Genomic DNA, 18,196 nt, shown 5'->3' with positions numbered 1-18,196 from the left:
GAACAGCCTCATTTTCAATGGGTTTTTTTTAAAGCAGTATTGGGTTTTAATTGAGTCAGCTGTATGTGGGGTATTCAAAAGATATAACTTTTTTGTTTTTGTGAACATGTCATTAAATTTAATGCCGATTGATTGACAAAATAGCAGTCTATAAAAATGATCTGTAACTTCACGTACAATGCACCGGACACGTACAGATCAATGCATGTGACGTAGCATAGGTAAATGACAGTGACGTAAACATGTCGGGGACGGATAACTAGTATGTTACTATGAAAAAAGCATACTGTAAAATACCAGTGCTCTTAGAGTACTCTTCAACAGTTTTCAAGGTCGACTTAGATAAAGTGTGCCGATATTACTTTCTGTCATATTCTACAATTCTGAGGTAGTTTCATCCTGTTAAAAATGGTCACCAATCCATGAAAGATAATTTTCTGCAATTGGTGATCGGGAAGTGGCTACTGTGAAGAAGGCAATTGATAAGATGCTTGATACACAGTGGAAGAAGTTTCTATCATTGGCATTATTTCGTCATCTTTGTTTTTAATATATTGGAGTATTCTTTGAAGATCACAAGGATTTGTTCTAGATGGCTTCCGCATTTATTGACGGTTAATATGAGCTCAACAGCTCTTCGCTCAATATGGAAAGAGCTACCATTAACGTTTTAAAGGAGACTGTCATATGTGATTAAACATCGATTTACATTTTGAACCCGACTCAAGAGAAGATAATGAAGTTTAGTTAGGAGGAAATGAGCGAAGACCACGCATTGAACGGTGAGTTCGGACTGTCAGCATAGGTTTATATTCATCATTATTCTGTACAACAACCATTAGCCGAGGTATCCGTGACTGCCTCTGCTATAGTCACAATACATTTTTATGCCTCCAAAGTGTCGCTAAAATGCTTTGGAACTCTACCAAACCACCCTTCCACACACCGGCATACATAGTATCAATCTATTCAATGACAACGTACCGGCGCATAAAATCCACCGTCATGACAGACCTCAAGAAGGAGCACAATTCAAACTTGGCAACATCCTTCATACAGTCTTGGGTTATATTCACTAGAATTTTCACGGGATCCCGTTATCTACGAACTTGCTGAGGGGCAAACGATTTGAATGTCACCTTGCCGTTGGAAGTACAGTTTTCCAGTGTAGAATTAACATACCAAAATAAATACAAAATGGCATTTGATAATTAGATAATCAGTCTGGGAAAGTGTGTTAAGGTGCTTGGTGAGTGTTTTGAGAGGGTACACTGACGTACTGTTCACTAATATCTCATTTTTTTGTACAGCGCACTAATAATCAGAACGTTTTAAATGCCTCTTGTACATAGGATTACAAGTTATGGAAGGTCCCGGAAAGAACTACCGGTGGTCAACTACAAGGGAGGAATTCCAAGCAAAATATTTATCAACTAATCAAGAACATTAATACTAATAAAGAAAACATTAAAAGCTAGATCGCATTTCTAAAAACTGTTATGCTATTTAAAAGCGAAAGGAGACCACATGAAGTACTGTAGAAATACTTGCATTGGTTGACATTTCCGTAACAGATGCAGCAAGTTTGTTTTCTTTCGTATTTTGTGTTGGCTCTTAAATTAACAAAGCACACTACTTCTATCACATTTTTTTCATAACCTGACCTGATGTTTAAAAACTTAAAATCAGCATCAAATATTTCAGAATCTACCAGCTTCTCTTTACCTTTCAGAAAATTGGTTCTGGGCGAACAGTGAGCCTGAGTGACAAAGAGCAACTTCAGTATTTGGATGCCACCATAAAAGAAACTCTACGTCTTGCCTCTATAGGTAAACACACAGAGAGCAGCACAGCATGGAACATTCGGAATGCTTTGTAATTTTTTGCAGAGGCCAAAATCCACCTCAGGCTTTTATGTGTTAAACAAAAAGAAATCCGAGATAATACAAATGCAGCCTGAATGCAACTCAACTACTGTCCGTACTTCCAAATATTTTTTTGATTAATATATTATGTTTTTACTTAGCAGACACTCCCTAAAACATGTAACGCAAAAGTCCTACATATCGTATGGACTTGAGAACACTGCACCACTTCAAGGGACTCAAGATGATTAATTTGCACAATCTTCCATTATTGATATATCGATCATCCATCCATCCATTGTCGTTTGAGGCACGCTTTCGTAACATTGTCGGTATTACCGTTTGCCACAGGTGTATGGTTTTAATTTTTATATACTATTTTTTTTCTCCTGCACCCTTCCTGTGCTATTCCTTGTCCTATTTCTTTTTCTCCTGCACCCTTCCAGTGCTATTGTTTGTACTATTTCTTTTTCTCCTGCACCCTTCCGGTGTTATTCCTTGTACTATTTCTATTTCTCCTGCACCCTTCCTGTGCTACACTTTGTACTCCACTCTTCTGTACTAATTCTCTTACTTCCTCCTTCCCTCTCTTGAGAGTTTAGTGTCGTCTCTTACGTGTACCCTGGGAGCGTATGTCCGGTTCTTCCTATACTCATCTCGTAATCTACCACTCTCTCATGGACTTCTCATCAGACAAATGGCGAACACTTTATCAGGCCCTTCTCACACACTGACGTCTCGCATTCTGTACACGCCTTGTTCTACATGCAGATAATATTACTTGCAAAGCTGCGTAACACACGCACCGTCTAAATGTCATATTCTGACATAGCAGTCTACTGTTGTTACGGTAATCGTTCACATTGTCTGTGTCCTACGAATAATAGAATGTACACAGAAATGCGTCCATACATATGCATACAAATCGACTTTGTCTACTTCACATAATTCTTAATCTACATACTGATAAATGCAAATACACATCCCATTTCAATTTTCTAATAGATTAAAAAATACACTATGATGTAATATTCTCTAATGATTATATGATATGTTATGTTCCATGTACTACTAAAATAGATATACGTTATAATACACAATCAATCAAATTCCTATCTAAACAAATCAACACAAATATTCGGCTGATATATTTCCTACCTGTGAAAGCTTTCTATTTATTCCCATTTCAGTTCCTCTTCATCTTTTTACGAGTATCTCGCTCGGATTGGTCTTTTAGCCCCAGAATACCTTTTGATACTTTCTTGTATCCTCTGCTCCTTTCAGCGTCAGGAAACCACTGGTTAATATTACACAGGTAGGGCTAGATATTTAATTGTCCCCTTGTCTGTCTGAGATATTTAATTCTACCACTGGTAGACTTTTAAACTCCTCTAATTCCGTTTGGCTGTTACTCCTTATTTAATGGTCAGCACGCTTGACACAAAACTGTTCACACGTAACTGTGAGCACCTAAATCTGGCCTTATTAGCGATACAACGAGCCTAATTTCTTTTGAAGCGACTAGCCGACTCAACCGTCTAATTTCTGAATAAACACCTAACCGGCCATCAGTTGTTGGTCACAAACCTTACATAACCCATAGCCAGCAAGAAAATTAAAAGCAAAGATGAAATAATTCTGACTATATTTCCTCACAGGTGCACTGGTGGCTTGTCGGTGATTCAGGCCTAATGGCGACTATTATTATGCCACCATAAATCATGTACTAATTAAAATCGTCATTATTTAAACATGTTTCAGTTATTTGCTATTAAATTAAAAACTTAATAGAAAATAATTGAAAAATGAATGAACAATTAATAATAATTCATAACAGATGAGCTTAGAAACAAAATATTTTGACTATAAGATGTTATCTGCTAATGATTAGGTTGTGAGTACTTTTGCAGTGGCAGAGGACGTTTGACAAAATGATATGACTTTCAATCAAAACAGACAATAGATCAAACGCACTATATAAAATTGATGAGGTTTGGTTTGTGAAATGCAGGAAACAATATCTGAAAACAAAAGTAGATATAATTAAAATACAAATAAAAATAAATAAATAAATGAAGTTTTTTTTCAAATTGCTTTCGGTCTAAAGCAAAAGTGACTCCAAGGTTAGATTTTTCTGAGCTATGATCTGAAATTTAATTCAATTCAGAAATACAAACCCGTATTTATGAATGCACAAACTCTGTGGTAACTGCTGTTACTTAGCCAATCATGGAACTTTTTTTAAGAAACTTAAGAACTAACGACCTAGAGAATATCACATAATTATTTGTTTTATACTGAATCAAACTGTATATTTCTTCCTAATGTCATCGTTGTGCGTTTTGTAAATGGCTTATTAATAATGCTTACCCTTTCGAGCAAGACTATTGTTGGTCTCGCGGACAGAGCTATTAAATCTTGAGGCACATTTGGGTTTTAAACTGATTTGGTAAACGGGAAAGCTGCAAACTTCACCGGTCCATTAGGCACGGCCGCGAGTCACTTATCTACAGCTTGAATGTATACGTGTATTTTTGAATGGGAATCACATAATACATATACTTATTTTTTTGCATCTTTACATAATAGGGTCATCACAAGAATTGAAGATCTTTCCATTTGTTACGAAAATGTTTCGACTGATTTTCAACATTGATATCAACTCATTATTTTGCTAATCAAATATTTTAATAGTTTGTTGCATTAAGAACTTATAAACTAATTCAGCTATAATTTCAAAACATGGATATAATACCAGTCATTCTAAGAAACTGAAGAAGAAGAAAACAATTCTTAGTATTAGTACATGTTCAATGTTCATCAGGAAAATAAGAAATTACATCTGCTCAGGATAGCCACACTTGCTATCCTAACTCCAATGCTAATCCCATATGGCTAGAACTACAGTTATCTTACAAGTCAATCGTATTGTCAAAATCAGGGTGATTACATCACTTTGACATCCCCCTTCACGTCTCACTGGTTAAATCAGTTAACTTTGAAAAAGCGAATACGTTATGTAAGATGCCCTGCATTCTGACATAAACGTCGGAATCGATAAAAGCTAAATGTCTTCCCATCAAGCTCTTGGCGCAAACCGATGGAAAGGAGGACACAACTGGTACTTGCTAACATGGTCAAAAATCTTTCATCTTATCCGAGCAGATTACTCATGAACAAAACAAACAACGTCCAAGGGGTACAGTTCAGTTCCGTTATGCTCTGTTCCATGTTTCTCAACAAGAATCAGTTAGATATAAAATAAATATTTGTACAACTCAGAAAAGTTAAACAATACGGACCAGATCAGCCTTAGATTATGACAAGAAGGTTGAAGTGAATAGTCCTACTGTTTCCTGTATGGCCGATATTGATGTTCTAACAATAAGCTTACCTTGTCAACAAAATGGTCTGAGTACAGCAATGAAAAACGTGCGCACAAGAGGTAAGAAAAATATTAATAAAAACGAAGAAATACAATCGATTATACAGAAAATGGAGTGTGATAGGATTTTTTAAAAAAAACGCACAAGCCAAATCAAAATATCTTGATGTCTTTGATATTCTCCCAGTGAAAAAGATTCTTGAATCACAAGAATGAAAGAGTTAAAAACCGCACGAGTGACGTCAAAACAGAGGCAAACTTTGATTTAAAAAAGGTGGAAGTTCCAGTATTGAATATGATGACACGATTCAAAGTATATATATTGCATCCGTGGGAAAAAAATGACGGTGCACATATAGTACGTGCCACATCTGAAAGCAGACGACAAAACATATAACAGTGCAATGTCCATGCATTCGTACGTCGATAATGTTTGAATCAATTTATTTACATAAGATTACGATAAAGACGGAACGTACGCACCCGCGATATGGACAAGTTATTCACCGGACATTAATATAAACAGCCATACTGTCGTTCTTACATCAATATTTATTTCCAAATAGTTTCTAATAGACTTAGTTTTCTCAAGCACCCATTTTTTTCTAATCCTCCATCTGCCTTTTCTTAGCTACTTATAATTTACCTGACCGAAACAGTTAAGACAGCTTAGAAGCCGAAAGGACTAGGGACCAGTCTTTTTAACCTATCCGATAGATATTTCCAACATCCCTTGTCTATTCAATGTGAATTTCCTAGCAGTTCTATACTGCACCTGATGGCAAACGCATCTTTAAAGCAAATTTTTTTTTGTTCATTGCAGTCCCTCTTGGTGTCCCACATACAGTACTAAAGGATACACAGTTTGAAGGGTATACTATTCCCAAGGATTCCACCGTTATTTTCCACGTCAACTCAGTCCTTAGTGATCCTAACATTTGGAAAAAGCCAGACGAATTCTACCCCGAGAGATTCCTAAAGGAGGAGGGCAAGAAGAAAAAAGAATTTTTTGTTCCATTCTCATTAGGTAAACTAGTCTTCTTAACTCTATCTTGATTGCTGAAGGACTAGCCTATCGACAAGGGGCTTAACTAAGGGGACAAACATTACTTGTCTTGGTGACATATATTTATTATCAAGAAATTTACTTTTAATCTTCAAACCGTTTTTTTTTTAATATATGTGCTCTTGAAGTGCGGGTATTACGCATTCACATTGTTTGGACTGAGACCCATAGCGCCTATTTTGATGTAACTGAGCTCCGCTTGTGAAATTAGACAAACGAGAGGGTTGTTCTTTTACACATATAATTCCATATGAAGCCTTCTAGTTCTACTTGCCAACCGACTGACTTACTCCCTGCACTCTTCGACAGATCTTAAATTTACAGCGTGAGTGGCCATTCGGCCATGTACGTCGGGTCAGTTACCAGTCAAATGGGTGCATGTACCCGTTTGAGGCTTTTGTTTGTGTACGGCACACTTCTTAATAACTCATGTTCGAAAGACTCAAGGCGAAGCCGGGGAGGCATGAGATGTGCGCTTCGACATCACCGCTCGAGGGCTTCAAGTGGTCCAGGGTTGAAATTTCGCTTTGAGTTGCCAAAGTTAAATGTTGTCTTCTTCCTTATCTAATAGTTTCAGCAATGTTGAATATAAAAAGAAACTCTTCTTATGGCTGGTAATGATTAATCAAGGTTAGGAAGTATAGAAGGATTTAATAGATTTGGTTCAGTCCAAAATACCTATTAGGGTATCCTGATTTTGCAAGCATATGCACCTTTATTTTATTCTTGTTTTTTTTTCTTCAGTTGAATCTTGCCATTGCCACCTTGTACAGCTAGGCCTGATAGTCTGGGTTTATTAACCACCTTATACTGTCTAATATTGTTTGGAAGGCGTTTCTTCAATTCATTGGTGCTTATGCAAATTCCGTTATTTCGATATTGGCAATTTCAAATCAGGTAATGCATTGTGGTGTCTGGCTCTAATGGTCTGGACTTAGAACAACCTTATAATCTTAAAGTGATCTAATCAATGCCATATTGTGCGCGCAGGGCCTGATGGTCTCGACTTATGACCACCTTATAGTGTTGAAGTTTTAGGCTCGGATTGAGCTTGTCGAATACTCCTTAGACTTTTCACCGAGCGCCATCACCGATTTGAGAGAGAAAGAGAGCTTTTGGAGAATATTATGTGGCAGGAGGTTTAAGTCAACTTATTCATGTTATTTGCGTCATGTAGATGAGGAGTTAGAGAGTTATATTAAACAGAGTGATGGATAACATTTAATATGAAGAGGTATAGGAAAAAGAATAAAGGGCAAGGTAATATTGAAAACTGGATGTACTATACATGCCTTGGGGAAATAATGTTTTATTTTATTTTAGCTAATCTGCCCTGAAGTTGTGTATACACTCCCATATTTCCCATTCCTTAAATTTACTTTCCGGTTTTGAATGACAGTCAAGTTTGTTGGCTCTTTGTCGCCTCTTTCACAAAGCCAACTGACCGCCCTTTATGGAGGGGGTCTTGTTTATAAAAGTATTTCTTATTTGGGGGGAGGTTATGTTTTGTGTCATTTATTTATCTGTATCTGATTTGTCCATGTTTGATTGTCATCCAACTTCGCTGACTCTAGATCGTCTCTTTGACATGGAGAACTGACTGTCCGATATAGAAAGGGTCCTGTTTTAGAGGTATTGGGAGGAGATGTTATGTTTGTTGTTTCTGGGTATATCATGTTCGTTGTATCTATGTTTAATACACTCTGCATTATATGTCTTTGTATCTTAAATTGAAATCATGTTCGGCCATTCGGTCATGTAAAATTGTATCATGTACGCACGGCGTCCTAATTAAATTCTCGTCGATGGGTAACCTTTTACGTTAGTTTACGAGTTTGTTCAATCACTGACACATTGTGTGGCTGGGCCTTATGGTTAGTGTTTGTAACCACCTTATATCATCTATTTGTTTTTGCAAGCTTTGGTCATGAGATGATATAAGTGCACTTGTTTAACTGAGCCTTATGTTTCATTGAATTATATTGACCGCTTTGTGTGGTTGGGCTTCGGATTTTAACCATGTTATAATTTTACTAGTTTGGGGTCAGTTTATTCAACCTTACAATGATTCTTCTCACTAGCTAAGATATGTGATTGTCGCATGAAAGGTGCTCATTAAATAGTATCTGCAGGAATTCGGCGTTTATTTTTCAAATTTAATTGAGATATTGTTGAGTTATAATTTAGGATTTATACGAATTTTACTTTTAGTGGTGACAAGTACCCCGTTAGTATCCCGGACCTAATCTGAAGCTCCATCCATCAACCCATTTCCCAATCCTATTTAGTCCGGCTTCACCTCGACCACCAGTTTCACTGGATGGTTTACCTGCTTTCTAGATTCCACCGTCGTCCAGGTCCAGAAGGGATTGGTCTGTAGACCGTTCCAGGTCATTTATTATGATATTAAACAAGAGTGGGAATAAGTACACTGCCCTGAGGAGTTTCGTTTGCGAGCTCGTGTACGTCTGAAAGTTGGTCGCCTATTCTAGCTTGAATTTCCCGACCGGTCAGGAATGTGAATATGATCTGTTATCCTGTAGGTATTTAGTTTTCCAATCAATCCTTTTGTCCATATAAGATAATAAGCTTTTTTATACCAAGGAAATCTGCTGTTAGATTTATATAGCATTTCTTGTTACCATTGAAAGCTAATTTGAAGCTTGACTCCAATCGTACAAGTTGATCTATAGCTGACCTTTTATTGTGCAAACCGCTTTGATTTTGGGATAGTAAATTATTTGCTTTTCAGATAGTGTCTCGACCATTTATTAATCATTGCTTCCATTAATTTGCATATACTGTTCGTAAATGAGATGGGTCTATTTGAATATGTACCTGCCGGATTATTGCCGGGTTTCATTGATCGTGATTACCATTGCATGTTTCCAATTTGTTGGCATTTCTCCCGAACTCCAGATCGCATTCAGCAGATTCAAAATCGCCAGTTCCAATTTTCCTGGGGAGTTTTCATAGATCTCATACCCCAATGAATTTTCTCCTGTGGATGTATCTTTTTTTGTGGCTAAGCACCTTTGTCTATTCATGTATCGTGAAGTCTGTGTTTAATGATCTTGAATGGTTCCCCTGTCTGCGATCGCATAGGGGAATTCTGGTTCCACCCGGCCCCGGTGTATTTCAAATATGATGGAATGTTTGTGTTACTGCTCATACTGGAATAATGACTTGCCATTTTGTCAGCTTTTTCTTTATTTGTTGTCAGTCTGGAGAGTTTTGGTTTTGTGTACGTGTTTTGTTCCACATTATTTTCTTAGATTGGGTCCATTCTTGTTTGGAGCTGGTCTTCGGTTTAATGATGAACAGAAGATTCTCCATGATTTTGATTTAGCGATGAGAACGACGTTTTTATTGCTAGTTTTTCTTTTTCTTTATAATCAAGAAAGTGCTCGATTCTTCAGTGTGTCTAATTCTATGTAAGGCCTCTATTTTCCGATTAATGGCTAGTTTATAGTCGTTATTCCATCAATACACTGATCGCTTGATCCTTCCTGTTTTTGAGGATGCACCACTCAGCTGTCGAGAACAGATCTTTAACTGTTTTGGCTGAATTCTTTTATATTGTCATCGTACAGCTGATCGGTATTCAAACTATCACAAATATAGCAAAGCATCTCCCAGTCTACCTTATCAAATCATCATCTTTGGAATGTTTGATGATTTAGCTGTGTTTATTGTCAGGTGTAGATTGATAAATATCGGAAAGTGGTCACTTCCTTGAATATTTGTTTAATCAACTTCCCATTCCGTAATTGCTGTTAATTATACCTTTTCGGGATTTATTCTGGTACATGATCCATTGTATAGTACAATGATGTTGGATGAAGTGACCCACACTTCAACATTTCTCCCTCTCCTGTCTAGGTTCGTCCCTCCCTATTGTTCGTTATGGACATTTAAATCGCCTCATGCATTAAATTACTCCTAACTTATCAGCAAATATTTATTTAATTTTTGGTTTGCGTGATTGTATCCCCGCCTGGGTCTTATATATTGATTAATGTTATTTCTCTATTGTACGTTTTAATTTGAATTGTTTGAAATTCTTTGATTCCTAGTCTTTAGAGGGGCTTACGCCCCCAAGAAACGCACTCAAGATGTGGTTGCTGATAAAATTTGCCAGCCGGCTTTTTTTCCCCTGAGGTATGTGCGTTGAATAGCATGATGAATTGCCAGGATTTTTATATGTGTGCTGATTTTTTTTTTTTAAAGTGCGTCACCTAGAGGCATATGATGTCCGGTTTTGTTTTGCTTCTGCTGTGTTTTGTGAGTTAATTCAGGGCTATTTCGATATATTTCCCAGCAATTCCAATGTAAAATTCGAATGATGCTTTTTGGACTTCATTTTAGGTTCTAGGGTTTAATTATTAATTTTGTTTGAAGTATCCCTTAGTGTTTGGATTCCCTGGGCACGAATCAATATTTATACTAAAGATTATATCAGGGAGTATACGATATCGACGGGTAATTGGTTGTCTACGGGGTGTTTAATGACCCTCTCGATTATGTCCTGGATAAACTCGAGTAGTTGAATAACTGATATTACTTTGTTCGGCTCGAGGTTTGGTCAGCTAATTGTTGAGGTCTGAGTGTTTTCTGTGCAATTGTTATTGTTAGTGCATTTTGTATCGTTTGGTTTATGGTTTATGTCTTTTTGTTCTTTATTTGTTTCTGGAGTATGTTGCTTTGTTTTATTTGAGGGAGTTAAGTGTATCCGATGGTTTCCTATTTGTATTAAGTTCTGGTATTATTTATTGTTGGTCTCTGTCTTGACCAGATGGGAAGGTGGGACTACATTGGATAATTTTGGTACTAATTTCCTGATCTTTGACTTTGTGTTGCGCTGCATTTGGCCTTCCTATTTTCATTTTTCTGAATGAAAGCCCACATATCTATCATATTTGGGTTGGAATCTACATCTGTTCCAGAAATGTCCCCATCGTTTGTATTTCTCGCATGACCTAACGTTATTATTTTATTCATGTAGTTTGTATCGAACGCTGTTTGAGAATTGAACTATTGTTGGCGGGGGAACTGCAGCAATACCGCTGTTGATTTTTCCCCATTTTTGTTTTCAAGCCGATTTCCTTTTTCTATTTCAAAAGCCCCTTACTTCCCAGGTCCTTAATTACTCCTTCGGTGTCATCTCAATTTTTATTTCGATATTTGTTTTTATTAGCGCAGGTTTGTTTCCTGAAAGCTCGTTGATTTACGGGTAGAGTTGTTTCGCGTGATATTAATTCTGTTTGACTCGATTGGATTGATTTCGGCATATTTGGTCACTTGTTTTGAGGCAGAACACTTTAATGTAATTTTGCTTGGTGTGTACTAATTTGAAGTTTCCTCAGTAGTTTCTGAGAAGCTCATTGGAAATGATTTTTTCTCGGATCCCTCACATGTTTGTTTCTTTATTAGGGATCAGAATAGTTAGTTCTTTGGGGTGATATTTATATTTAGGTTTAGAGACCTGAGTTTAGATTGGTTGGGGTTTAGAGCTAGTTTGGTTAATATTGTTTTTATCACTGGGCTGCTCCCTTGTGTAGTTCTTGATCTGTTGTTATAGTTTCTTTCCCTTTGAATCAGCGATTCTTTGTTTTTGTTGATTTCATTTGCCTGGACTGTGTGTGGGGTGGGGTGTTGTTGTTTTGCTGGGCCTTTTAAGGGTAGTTTTCCCTTGCCAGTGATTGGCTTAGTGGGATTTTTTGGTTGTTCTGTCTTTTTTGGATCGTTATGATTGAAATTATGTATTTTACTTTCGATGAATCTGGTGTTTTATTACTGTGTGTTTTCTTATTCTGATGATTTTTCTGGCTGTTTGAATTTTGGGGATGCTTTTCATTTCCTGGCTTATTTAGTTTTGAGTTTTTTTGGGGGGTTAGACTTTTCTTTTTTTTTTTTTTTTGTATGTCTGGGTGTTGGAGTGTCGTGTGTCTTGGTGCACTGCAATTTTGGATGATTTGGTTTCGAGTGGAGATTTCGAATTATTGATGTTAATTTTGGGGCAGGTTTTGTGGCGGGGTAAGTCCTGATTTATTTGGTGACATCGGCATATAATGGCGATATTCATATCTCTGTTCCCATGTTCACTCAAAGGGTAGAAACAGGTGAGTCTTTAATTACGCTTTCAGTTTTTACCACACCACAATGCTTATACTAATAAAGCATATTGGGGCAATGACGTGACGGACACAAATAGGAGGTCTCTATAATAAACTTTTCAGGTTTATTGAAGGTCGCTTAAAATCAAGCCTATGCACTTATTTAGACACCTTTTCATGAAATCTTGAACGGTATATATTTGGATGAATTTGCGTCACAGACAAAAAATATATAGTTGTGACCTATTTTTCCATCTTCGCTAGCCAAGGTTCCATTAACTCTATCTACACCTTGGCATATCGAGTAGATGTTTATGTGCTTCGGGTCTGTGAATTTCATTGGATACGGCAGCAAGCAATCCAATCAAACTAAAGTTGCTCAAATTTGAACACTCTTCCTGCGTGATCGAGAAAAGGGGAGCACACAATTTGAATGGACTGATAAACAAGCACTTTTCCAGTGCCGGTCCGTGTTTGCACCAATACCTTTTACCCAAATCGACCTGTGATGGCTTCCTTCTGGTACATAGTCATACTTTCGATATTAAACTTACAAAGTATCCATTTTCGGTCACTTGCCAGCACCGTATTCGGCCGATGTACCATGCACCACGCTATTAGCTAGTTGGAATTGCATACTAAGGGAGGCAACACATGAAATCCAATCGATGTCGCTAGGATCCACCAAGGTGTAGATAGGGGGTTATCGGAAACTTGGTTAGCAAATATGCTATTGTTCAGGATTTATTAAATATTACGTAAGAATTTTTCATAGCTAGTACTGCAGTAATCTTTCGCTTCAAGCCATCATACTTGAATAAAGGGTGCATGGTGGAAGAAGAAGAAGATTTTGTTCTTTTCTCAAACTATACAGTTTCTCATAATAACTTTACCTGAAGTTCTAAGTTCTGAAAGACTGGCATTTGAGCAAAATGAACGACGGTGTCGTAATCCTTGGTTCCACCAAATTACAATCAGAGGAGATTTCACTTGTTATATCCCCACCATTTTACAAAGACTCCTAGACAGGCATTTGAAACGGGTATTTAGATTTTCCGGTACGTCATCGTGAATCTTATGTCTTATACCTCTTTCATTGACGAATCCTTTGTCTTGAAGCTTGCACTGGGATACATTATAAAATGACAGAGATTCGTACGTTCAGTCTGCATCGCGAACATTTAGTTTTGAAATTATTGTTATAGGTTATTTGTGTTAGTTGGAAAACAAATTGACGACACATAGTAGTATAGATGGCATGGAAACTCGAGGCTGTACGATATGTATGTAGATCCCTGTTACAGTACGTGACGTGACATAATAGTATAGATTGCATGGAAACTCGAGGCTGTACGATATGTATGTAGATCCCTGTTACAGTACGTGACGTGACATATAGTAGTATAGATTGCATGGAAACTCGAGGCTGTGCGATATGTATGTATATCCCTATTACAGTACGTGACGTGACATAATAGTATAAATTGCATGGAAACTCGAGGCTGTACGATATGTATGTAGATCCATACTACAGTACATAGATATAAAAGGTTGGTAAGGCTTCACGGTCAGTGAGGCTTCCGGGATATTAAACCTATATTTCAAATACAGGATGGTTGGCATGTATATTTGTTAGTGCCGTAGATCAGCCCAAGTGAACGATTCCTTCACGTCTATTGTGCTTATGGTTCCACTTACTTCAGTATTGATAAACTATACAATTACATTTTTAATCAGTTATCCCATGCTCATAATCTTGTAAGGAAAAGCAGGGGTCTCAAACTCGCGGCCCGCTAAGCCGTATCCGGTGGACCGCAAAATGATTGGCATCACAAGGTGTCATGTGAGATAGCAAAGGTGGTGCAGCCCTTGGGCCATCGACAATGACCTCATGCAGCCCTCGGGGTGTTTTGAGTTTGAGACCCTTCGTTTAAAGTATGCTAGATGAGTTCTATAACATGTGCATTGTTTATCTGATAGTGGCATTGTGTGTGACTTCGATTTCAATTTCAGGCCTTAGGTCCTGTCCTGGAAAACCCCTAGCAACGACAGAACTATTCTTATTCCTGGGCACTTTGCTGCAGCGGTTTACATTCAAGATTCCACCAGGGTGTCCGACGCCTTCGGTAGAAAGGTTTCATAAAGGTCTCACGTGCCAGCCACATCCCTACCAAGTTTGTGCCGTGCCAAACTAAGGACTGGCAACATGCTACAGTCTGGTGACAGTTAATGTTCACACATGACGAATCTGACTTAGATGGAAGTGTATTTAAGTACTATGGACAGATTGATTTAATTAATGGTATGACTAAGCAAAAGACTGTACTATTTTTTGTTAACGAATAAATTGTGGCATCAGTAGTTTCAGCGCGTGTATTGTCCTGCAATACGACAAAGTGTTTGGAAAATTCTTTTCTCGGGAGTTTGTTTTTCAAGTAGATCAGTCTTCCCGTTGTACATCATTCATCGAGAATATATATGTGCAGCAGTTTATACAACATAATATATTGATTATTTTTTAAATGCTCATCTAGTGTTTATTACACTTATTGCTCTTTTTCATAAAAAAAATGGCAGGGATTACATTATTCTTCCCATCCAGACATACATGTGTAAGCGCGTATGTCAGTAATGTAGCTCAGACCCTCCCCCCTCCCCCCCCCCCCAACTCTTTGAGAAAGAGACCTCAGACTTTAAGATGTGATTGGGAATTATCTTAATTTGTGAGTTATTATCGATGTTAGCAACCTGTTTTGGAATTTCGATTCATTGTCTAGATGTGGGGTGATTCATGTGAAAGGCGTGGCACATTGTTCGTCTCTTCATACTTAAAGTCATTATTATTATTATTATTATTATTGATGTCGTTATCGCTGTTATTGTTTTGTATATAATAATGCTGATGATGATGGTATATTTGTTCCTGATTTGAATGTCTGCACCGCTCAAGGAGACCAGTGTGAAAACGAAAGGTATGCAGCAGAGAAATAACAATTGAAATATCAGCCGTTAAAAGGTGCCAATAAAATTGCAGCAGTGAACAGTTGGATCCAAAACCCTTAACAAGTTCTCCTGGAATGCACTATTCCGATCACACCTTTCAATGTGAGGATGGACATTTTGTGGACGGGGCATTTACCAATGGATATTTTCAGCTAACTGAATAAGAAAAATTCATAATGTATATTTGTAATGTTTCTAGACATATTTCTAAGTTAAAATTCATTAATTTGCGTGTTTAATTGTGATGATAATTCAGATAGTTATGCATTTTATAGTGCTTCCTAGAATGTAATACCATTATTAAATAGAATCAATCGAATACAACACTTTGCTATTTTGTCTGCTTCATGATACGATGTAAGTAGACAGAATATTTCCGTGCCCAAACACCTCTGTTCACACATTTAATTCTCTCTCTGCGTTTACTACATGTGGCTCATCAAACAAATGATCTTTAAAAATTCACAGTTATACAGAGACGACTCACTTCTGGTTGTCCATCTCCATTAACGAACATAGAACTGTGTCTGTGGGCATTTACCGTATGCCATTTGCCAGATATTGATGACCTACACGTTACAACACCATAGCCACTCTACTTTACAGTCCTGTTGCAAAATGCCACCTTTACCATAAGTGATAGAGCTCTGTCGCTTTTTGATACCCTTATTAGTTCAACAAATCATCCAAGATTTCATCATACGTTGAACGGCTTTATTGTATTATTAACGTAAACAATCTGAAATTGAGAAAGTAACCAAAAGCGTCTACACGATCAAGAAATCAGAGGATTTGTACATCCTTCTGTTTTCATTAAACGTGATACAAATGCTGCATTTCTGCATAATTTCATACAATTTCAGGTCTACCATTTCATCATTATTACAATAAGTAACATCACCACATAAGTCACTGGCAAGCAGAGCATGCAAACATAGCACTATTTCTTAGGAATATTTTTCTGATTATGGTCAGTCTCACGGTTATCTAATCACTCTGGGTTAACGCATACCCTATTTTAGAAAACAAAACCAAATTCAATAGAATTCGTGCATCCTTTTACTCCGGATCTCGGTCGATGGAATCTGTATTCGGCTGTGATCAATTATTTTAACTAGGTTTTTAATTGAACCCGTAACACGTATTAGAATAAATTCTAGCTTTATAATCATCCACAGAAAGCATGTCGCTTTTTAATGAGCGGATAAACATAAACCACCATTGGGTTGGTTGGGCAGTCGGTACAAGGTTAGTAAAAGAGTCATAATTTCGAACCAAATATGCATATTTATAGCGTGCAAACGAGAATTGCAATGATATTGGTTTTAAACTGCCTATTTCAATAAATAGCCATTGTAACTATACTTATGTTTTATTACAATTTGGTTATCGACTGTCCATTTTCGAGTTTCACTATCTCTTAGATTTTCAAGAATCTTAAACATCACTTTATTGTAACCAATCTAAGCAGGAAAGCAAGCATTCGTATTAGAACAAGCCAACAGACCGGGACGTGTTTTCGCATTTTCTATCCATCTGCGAAACGTTTTGCTCATAAAAACAACATAAACACACCGTATACCAACTTGCTACTGATATTTCTCTGGGAGGTCTCAATATGATAATGATAATTTAAAATCAATCTGAATAATGTTCTTTACTTAAGATGTACAAGAAACTGTCATATTTTTTCATTAATAGGTACATATACGTGGAAATTATGTTTTCCAGTGATTTGTTGTCAACCTCATTTTCACAGGATATTAAAGTGGGCTGGGTTGTGTCCATTCAATTTTATTTTTGATCAAGGAGTGAAGGATTCCATGCATGATTTTATTATCATTTTGAAAGTTTTCAAAGTGGCGTCGTCTTTTACCTAAACGGGTATAAAATGGGGGGATCAATAATGTCTTCAGTTTTCTCAGCGAGCTGTGAATTGATTACGAAGCGTTTTGGAATGAGATTTTCTTGGTTTCTGTCTCGTGCATTTTTAAAGCTGTCAAAGTTGCATCGACTTTTAACTAAACGGGTATAAAAGGGGGGGGGGGTCAATAATGTCTTCATTTATGCCAACTATCTGGGAATAGATTACGAAACGTTTTGGAAAGGCGGTTTTTTTATGTCTCGTATAGATCAATACACTCTAACTTCCGGCAGTGTAAGACAGTTTGAAATACAATGAGCATCGATGACTGGCTGGAACATATAATCAGAATATTCCCATCTGGGATCTACATTATTGGCATCTAGAGTGGTAATTATGTAAATAAGTTATAGACCATATGCTGGTAAGTCCATTTTTGAAAAATAAGGTTTCTTGCGAAAACGAAAATATAAGGTCGATAACGCCAAAACAAAGCCTCTAACTAACCGAGAGTTTCTCTAATTGGGTTAGTTTTTCGTAACTTTATTGTTATCGTTAGTGTTTTTTTAAAAGTATGCGCGCGCATTTACCCACCGTGACGCTTCGTTGAGGTCGTACCCCCTCTGCTACTGTAATCAAATCAGTCTCATCCAAAGATTTTATCAAGACCTATACGATATCGTGATCGAGGATCATGTAAATGTATTGTTATAAATCCGTGTGGTGTTGACTGTGCTCGCGAAAAGAAGTTCTTAAATTTAATTATATCCATGTCTCCGCTACACCAAGTCTGATGAATATTTCGCAGAGTATGTGTATCAACTCCTTTGAATACAACTAAAACATTACAGTTGTCTCTGATCACTTTTGGTATTTGTGTATATCGTTGAGTTACAT

At 37.1% G+C, this 18,196-nt stretch overlaps 1 protein-coding gene across 1 annotated transcript in view; it reads left to right on the top strand.

The window, feature by feature from the left end:
• LOC149805469 (cytochrome P450 2B4-like) overlaps positions 1-15,759 on the top strand; it is a 35,661-nt gene extending 19,902 nt beyond the window's left edge. Inside the window, exons 6-8 of the mRNA XM_089950060.1 lie at positions 1,733-1,829; positions 6,074-6,277; positions 14,446-15,759. Coding sequence (XP_089806186.1) covers positions 1,733-1,829; positions 6,074-6,277; positions 14,446-14,627 — 483 coding nt within the window. The 3' untranslated portion in view covers positions 14,628-15,759. The remainder of the gene's footprint in view (positions 1-1,732; positions 1,830-6,073; positions 6,278-14,445) is intronic.
• Positions 15,760-18,196: the final 2,437 nt, after the last annotated feature.

Source organism: Sinohyriopsis cumingii, chromosome 2 (assembly GCF_028554795.1).
Source record: "Sinohyriopsis cumingii isolate HCF-2022 chromosome 2, ASM2855479v2, whole genome shotgun sequence".
In the NCBI taxonomy this organism is placed as follows: Eukaryota; Metazoa; Mollusca; class Bivalvia; order Unionida; family Unionidae; genus Sinohyriopsis; species Sinohyriopsis cumingii.
Note: the sequence above shows the minus strand (reverse complement) of the source record. Positions and strands in the feature narration are given on the sequence as shown.